The sequence below is a fragment of the Dromaius novaehollandiae genome, chromosome Z (assembly GCF_036370855.1).
Source record: "Dromaius novaehollandiae isolate bDroNov1 chromosome Z, bDroNov1.hap1, whole genome shotgun sequence".
NCBI classification, from domain to species: domain Eukaryota; kingdom Metazoa; phylum Chordata; class Aves; order Casuariiformes; family Dromaiidae; genus Dromaius; species Dromaius novaehollandiae.
The window spans coordinates 30,696,063-30,702,823 of NC_088132.1; the positions used below are offsets into that span (position 1 = coordinate 30,696,063).

Here is a 6,761-nt window from a genome sequence, read left to right on the forward strand (position 1 = left end):
TCACCAGGACTGACACAAAACACCCATCTTTGGGGCAAGGCTGCCCACGCCAACGGCTCTGCGCGTGCCGCGGGGGAGCCCCGACCCCGGCGCGGGCCTGAGAGCAGGGCCGGGGCCGGGGCCGGGCAGGGCGGCAGCGGCGGCCCCCGGCGCGGTGGCGCCGCGGCCCCTCACGGACGCCCGGCCCGGCGCTGCGCGGCGCTGCGCGGCGGGGCGAGGCCAGACCCGGCCTGGCCGGGCCCCGCCGCCAATCGGCGCGGCGGGGCGGGCGCGGGCGCGGGCGCGGCGGTTTATAAGAGGGGCCGCGGGGCCGAGCCGGCCCGGGCAGTGGGGCAGCGCGGGGGAGCCAGGTGAGGCGGGGCCATGGGCTAGGCAGCGGGGCTGGAGGGAAGGGGCCGCCATTCCCGGCGCTTCCCCCGCCCGGCCGCGCCGGCCTTGTTTGCAGGTGCGGGCGGGCCCGGCTGCGGCTCCGCGCCGGTTTGCGCCGCCGCGGCCTCCGGCGGGGCCCGGCCGTGTTGTGTCGCGGGGACCGGGGACGCCCTGCCCGCCGCGGCGGGGGGGGGGGGCCCTTCCTCCGGGGCAGGCGGGTTTTGTCCCCCCTCCCCCGTAACCGGCGCGGCGGGGGACGACGCCGTGTCGGCGGGCAGTTTCGTGCCGGGCCCGACATCTCCCCCGGCTCGGTGCCGTGGAGGAGACCGCGGCTTGTCCGCGGCGCTTTGTCTGAGCGGTGCCGCCTCATTCCTCGCAGGCCTGCCAGCATGAATGTATTTCTGGGCATACTCCCCTTGTGCCTGGGGCTGTCCTCCGCTGCTCCGAGACTAGACCCCGACCTGGATGGCCACTGGCGGCTGTGGAAGTCGTGGCACAACAAGGGCTACCATGAGGTGAGCGCCCCGGCGTGTGTGCGGCCCGGCGAGCGCCCGGCTCGCCGCTGGGCCCGCGTAGCTGAGTCACGACTGCTGTGTGTTAATGCTGGGTCTGACCTACGTTTGCGAAAGATCGTCCCGCTTCCCAGGTCCCTTCCCTTTGTTCATGTAGCTAATCATTGCTACTATATATTTTTCTTACCTTCTGAGGATGGCAAAATTACCATCTCTTACATAACATTCTGGTTTTTGTTTATGGGTAGTCTGCATTGAGTATACAAGCCATAAGGAAGCGTGCTCTAACTAATGTGAAACTCTGCTTGAACTTTCTCTTGAAGTATGTTGTTTTCTGGCCCCTCAGAGAGAGGAAAGCTGGAGGAGAGTGGTGTGGGAGAAGAATCTGAAAATGATCGAACTCCACAATCTGGATCACTCCTTAGGAAAGCATAGTTACAAGCTGGGAATGAATCAGTTTGGTGACATGGTATGTATAAAGGGAGGTGTAAAATGTAGCTCTGAAGAGCGGCATTTGCTAGATGGTGACTGCATGTCCTGAATTCTCTTCAGACAACTGAGGAGTTCAGACAGCTGATGAACGGCTACGTACACAAGAAGTCAGGACGGAAGTACAGAGGATCCCAGTTCCTTGAGCCCAGCTTCCTGGAAGCACCAAGATCTGTAGACTGGAGAGAGAAAGGATATGTAACTCCAGTTAAAGACCAGGTATTCTATGATGGTGGGCTTTCAACCAGTTATAGGTTCAGTTACCTGAATGCTGCCTCCACTTCTGTAGAGCAAAAATACTGAGGACTTGTTTAATGAAGACTAGTGCAAGTTCAATAAAACTTCTGTAGTCCTTTAGAATTGTATAGGAATTGATCTCTTAGATGTCTAAGAACTGGAAAGACTTTAGTAGCTTCAGTTTCATCTTCCTAGTGTGTCCAAATGAAGTTGGACTTGGCTTGTGCCTTTTTACATTTTGACTGTGGTAGGAACTGTTTGTTTACTCCACCTGCCTGCAGTGGTAACTTGTGACTTCACTTTCTGCTTCAGGGTCAGTGTGGCTCTTGCTGGGCTTTCAGCACAACGGGAGCTCTCGAAGGGCAGCAGTTCAGAAAAACTGGCAAACTTGTTTCGTTGAGTGAGCAGAATCTGGTAGACTGTTCCCGCCCTGAAGGGAATCAAGGCTGCAATGGTGGTCTCATGGACCAGGCTTTCCAGTACGTGCAAGACAATGGGGGAATTGATTCAGAAGAATCCTACCCATACACTGCAAAGGTAAATGTAGTAGCTGAACTTGTATTGCAAGTGTTGCATACATTGTGTGGACAAATCTGTATGTGCCAGAAAACTCATACCTAGAAAGGAAAATGTCTATTTAAGTATTCATCAGTATACCTGCTCTTCTTGCATCTCCCTGCCCCTGCACAAGAAAAACCTAGAATGATGCTAGCCCCAGATTTAGTAAGAACTGCATACTGCTACTGGTCTTCGAGGTCAAAATCTTACCAGACCAGCTGGAAAAACTAGAGCAAATATTTTTATTCCTCCTCCTCATTGCTGCCATCCTATCAGACCTCAGGTCTTATCTTGATTGACACACTAAGCCAAGACCCAGCACTTGTTGGAACTGCTATTTAATCCTAGGGATGCAATTCTGCTGCTCATAACTAAGCTATTATGGGGTGCTACCCATAGACCAGCTTGATTCTTGTAGCTGGCATGACTGTGGCAGGTAGTTGTAGTCATGTCTTCTGTCACTTCTGAACTAAGTGTGTGGAAATGCAGATGATGGTCAGACTCCTGAAATGGTTCTGACAATCTACCAAAAGTTAAATGGGCATTAGAGGAAGAAAGAACAAGAATAAATGGTGGTGTCACTTGAGAGCCTGAGATGTGGGCTTCCACCACTTGGAGTTCTGCTTGTTAAAGAAACTAAAACTTGGTTTCTCCAGATAGCCAAGTTGATTGAAGTGTTTAGCTTGCTAATTACAAACAGTAAGCAACTGAGTTGCTTACTGTGCCCTGTGTTTCTTTAATTGTTCCTAAGTATATAAGGGGAAAGGCAGCTCCAGCTGTGTTATCACACAAGAAAAGCAGGGATGTGCATACTTGTATTTGTTTTGACTTTAAAATGTGCTGACTTCCAAACTAAGCCTCCCTCCTGAGGTAATTGGCTGTGGCACTAATAGTTTAGGGTTTTTTTACAAAGATGATGATGTAAAGAAGAATCCCAAAATACAAGAATGCTGTATGTAAATCCATATAATAATCAAATGACTAATTTTCAGACTATTCTGAGCAGTTTTCTAGACTCTTTGACAGGCTGTAAAATTGTGGACTTTAAGTGCTTGCTTGCTGAGCTGTTTCTGGACTGGTTTGTAATTAATGAATGTTTGGCTCTCCTCCATTTCCCATTAACGCATTCTGGGCCTCTTCTCTGAAAAGAGACTTGTCCTGCCCACCAAAGAGTGCAGGGTTTCAGAATGTGAAGGCCTTTTGCATCCCACTAAAGCTTTTCTTGGCAGGGGGAGGTGCTCTGTCCTTTGTCTGTACCTTGGGGAAACTGGAAAGCAGTTTCTAGTTGTTTCAGTCCTCCTTTTGAAGGAAGAGAGCAGAACAAAAGCAAGGTCCTTTTTCAAGGCAGTGAAGTCACAGGTGTAGTTCCTGTGCTCGCCTGTATGTGTTTAAGTGGGTGACTATGTAGTAACTAGGACTTTTTTTCCTTAGGATGATGAAGACTGTCGCTACAAGGCAGAGTACAATGCTGCTAACGACACTGGCTTTGTGGACATCCCTCAGGGACATGAAAGAGCTCTCATGAAAGCAGTAGCCTCTGTGGGTCCAGTGTCTGTTGCTATTGATGCAGGCCACTCTTCATTCCAGTTTTATCAGTCAGGTGGGGATTTATTAGCAACTTGCATACAAAGAAGTCTTTGCTACTTGCTTAACAAAGTATTTACCCTTGAATTTAGCTGGAGGAAGGTGGGGAGCTGTGATCTTGTGACATAGCACACAACCATGATTCTCCACATATACGGGTCCTTGTCCCTCAGTTTCTGCTGTGACAGTTCACTTAGAACCTCTCTGACTACTTCAAGAAGCTGTGCAAGGCCTGATTTGTGAAATGCACATACTCAGATGAGGGAGGAGGGTTTCTTGCAAGCGAGTTTGCTCACATGTGGGGATTGTATCTTAACTTCATGAACTTGCTTCTCTTCAGGTATCTACTATGAACCAGACTGTAGCAGTGAAGACCTGGACCATGGTGTTCTGGTTGTAGGTTATGGCTTCGAGGGGGAAGATGTAGATGGCAAGAAATACTGGATTGTTAAGAACAGGTGAGATCTTCTCTCTCCAGTACCCTTGTAGGGAGAGGGAGGGAAGGAAGGTTTCTTGTCTCTTGTAGTTTTGTGGGGCAGGAAGGACAGTAGTTGATTTACATGTGGGAAAACCTGAAGACTGTTCTCAGGGTATCTTATGGCAGAAGTTAAGCCCAACTTGTGCTGCTGGCTACCTAATAAGTGGGCCCCAAGCAGCAAACTTTCTTCTGCATTTTGAGGTTAATTCCAAGAAGCTTGGTACTGGCACAGCCTGAGAAGCTGTTAAAGTGATGGGGGTGAGGGGGAACGAGGTTGTGGGAGGGGATGGATTTTTGGAAAGGGTTGCTCACTTGTGTGAAGTAGAGTAACAATTAAACTCTTAAAATGAAGTTGCTCTCATAAGCTAGAAGGAAAACAGTAAATGCCAAAGGGCACATCACATGAGTGTTTTGTGTTCCCAGCATTACTGGGGCACCACTCTCAAATGCTGCTTGCAGACTAGGTTCTCACTGAAACAGTGGGGCACTTCAGGCACTTGCAATCCAGGGTTATACACAGAGGCTTCTACCTAGCACGAGGAGGAGCTGGAGGGCTGCACCCTTTTTCTGTGAGCTTTTGGTGCCTCTTCTGTAATGTACCTTGGTTTGTTCAAAAGTATTTGTAGCTGTCTTGTTTTTCCTCCATGAATGCAGGAGGCAGTGGTTCTCAGTTAAAACACTTGTTGTGGTAAATGTAAGTTTCTTTCTGAAAATGAAAACAAACCCTTTACTTCTATTTTCAGCTGGGGTGAGAAGTGGGGTGACAAAGGATATATCTACATGGCAAAAGACAGGAAGAACCACTGTGGGATAGCAACAGCTGCTAGCTATCCACTTGTATAATTTGAAGACTGAACATTTCAGTGCAAGAGTTGTTTTAAACTAAATGACCAAACCCATGTTCACACATGTGGTTGACTTGTATCCTTCAAAAGTCAACTTGATCTTTTTTTACTCTTGAGTTTTACATGTTGGTGACATGCCACTTGTTTTAAATTAATGTAAATGTTGGTATGTAAACAGCTTGTAATATTGCTGGCTTTTGACTGCTTAATCTAATAGATTATTCTATGTATTTTTTCCTTTTTTTAAATTGCAATGTGCCCAAAGGTTTACTTTTTAAATAAACACTTGAATTTCAGTGTATACAGATGATTTGGCTTTTTGGTCTTTTGGGTGTTTTTTGAGTCTTTATCAAAAGTTATCCTAAATGATACTGTTAACTGAATCTTGTATAGATACCTCATGAAAGAGGTATATTGCACTGGTATAAAATGCAACTGCATCTGGGAATGGCTAACAGCTGTTAGAAAATGGAATACAGTGTGTCTGTGACACAACAAATTATTGGAAAGGGGAAGCAGAAAAATGCCTTTATCCACTAAAATATTAGTCAAGTGACTGAAATGTGGCCTTCCATTTCTTTGCAACTACTTACTACTCTGAATGTGTCTGTAAGGTGACATTGGCTTAGTCCTGGGATCCAGAGGAGACACTGGTATCTCTGGTTCTTTGCACTTCACAACAAAGACTTTATTTCATGTCCTGCAGTTGTAGGGTTTAACTACCTGATCTTCACTTGGCTGTAGTGCTGTGAGTGCCCTTTTTTCTCATCCCCTCCCTTGAAGTACTTGGACTGCTTTAATTAGGGTAGTGGTCTCCTTTTAAGCATGTAGGTTGGTAGGGTGAAGGGGTGGGAGGCTGGTCCTACAGCTTGGCCAGTGCAGGTCCTGGGCCTATGGAGCTATAGGGGTTTTTTATGTTCAGTATCTCTCCAAAGTCTAAGGGACTTGGACTGCAAGCTAAGAAAGCTGGATTTCTTTATTGTGGGAGAAAAATTTGATACTTGCATTTCCTAAACCCTTCTTAAAAAGAAAAAAACACTGAGGTATCTAGTGTAATTGAACCTCAGCTATTGTTCAGCTAGGAGTCTGTCCATGATGAAGCTTTCTGATCTGAATCTCCCTTTTCTACCTTGAAGAAAAAGGGGTTTTCTTCACGGAAAAGCCTCAGGCCAGAGGCTATTTAATAAGCTACAGTTGAGGAAATACTAGTTAGAATTTAGCTATTCAGCTAACTTGCCAAGCCTGTTATGTAAAGCATCCATGCTGCTTGGTAGAGACTATGGATGAAACAAATATCACTCAGCTGGTGCTCCTCTAATGCATTACTTCCAGAAGGGAATGGCACTGGTCTGTGCTTTCAAAATGGGAAGCAAGATCAAAACTCTGCTGGGGAAGTGAATGTGTAAGCTCCTTGTGCAGAACTGGGAGTTGATGGAGACCTGTCTCTCCAAGCACTTTTTTAATGCAGGAAGAGTCTGCAAGTTTAACAGCACTTTAGGTATCATGGGTTTTGTATACTAAGTCCAATGGGAAGACAGTGAGAATATCCAGTGCAGTGTTAGCCTAGTACAAAGCCTGGTGTGACTTGAACTGGTAGAAAAAATAGGCATAAGAAAAGTTTCTTTTTTTCAAAGCCAAGGTTAAATAAAAGTCGTTGAGAAAACAAATCATTTATAAATGGATGGGAAA

General features: G+C 47.1%; 1 protein-coding gene across 2 annotated transcripts; it reads left to right on the top strand.

Annotated features, from left to right (window-relative positions):
- The first annotated feature begins 229 nt into the window (after positions 1-229).
- On the top strand, positions 230-5,373 carry LOC135324719 (procathepsin L). Of its 2 annotated transcripts, XM_064501551.1 has the most exons (8): positions 230-350; positions 749-884; positions 1,228-1,350; positions 1,434-1,589; positions 1,920-2,144; positions 3,597-3,765; positions 4,090-4,207; positions 4,971-5,373. In XM_064501551.1, the coding sequence occupies exons 2-8, from the start codon at positions 759-761 to the stop codon at positions 5,068-5,070; spliced, it is 1,017 nt and encodes a 338-aa protein (XP_064357621.1). In that variant the 5' UTR covers positions 230-350; positions 749-758; the 3' UTR covers positions 5,071-5,373. The 2 variants fall into 2 exon arrangements, with proteins under 2 accessions (XP_064357621.1, XP_064357622.1); XM_064501552.1 differs by lacking the exon at positions 749-884 and having other exon boundaries at positions 281-350.
- Positions 5,374-6,761: the final 1,388 nt, after the last annotated feature.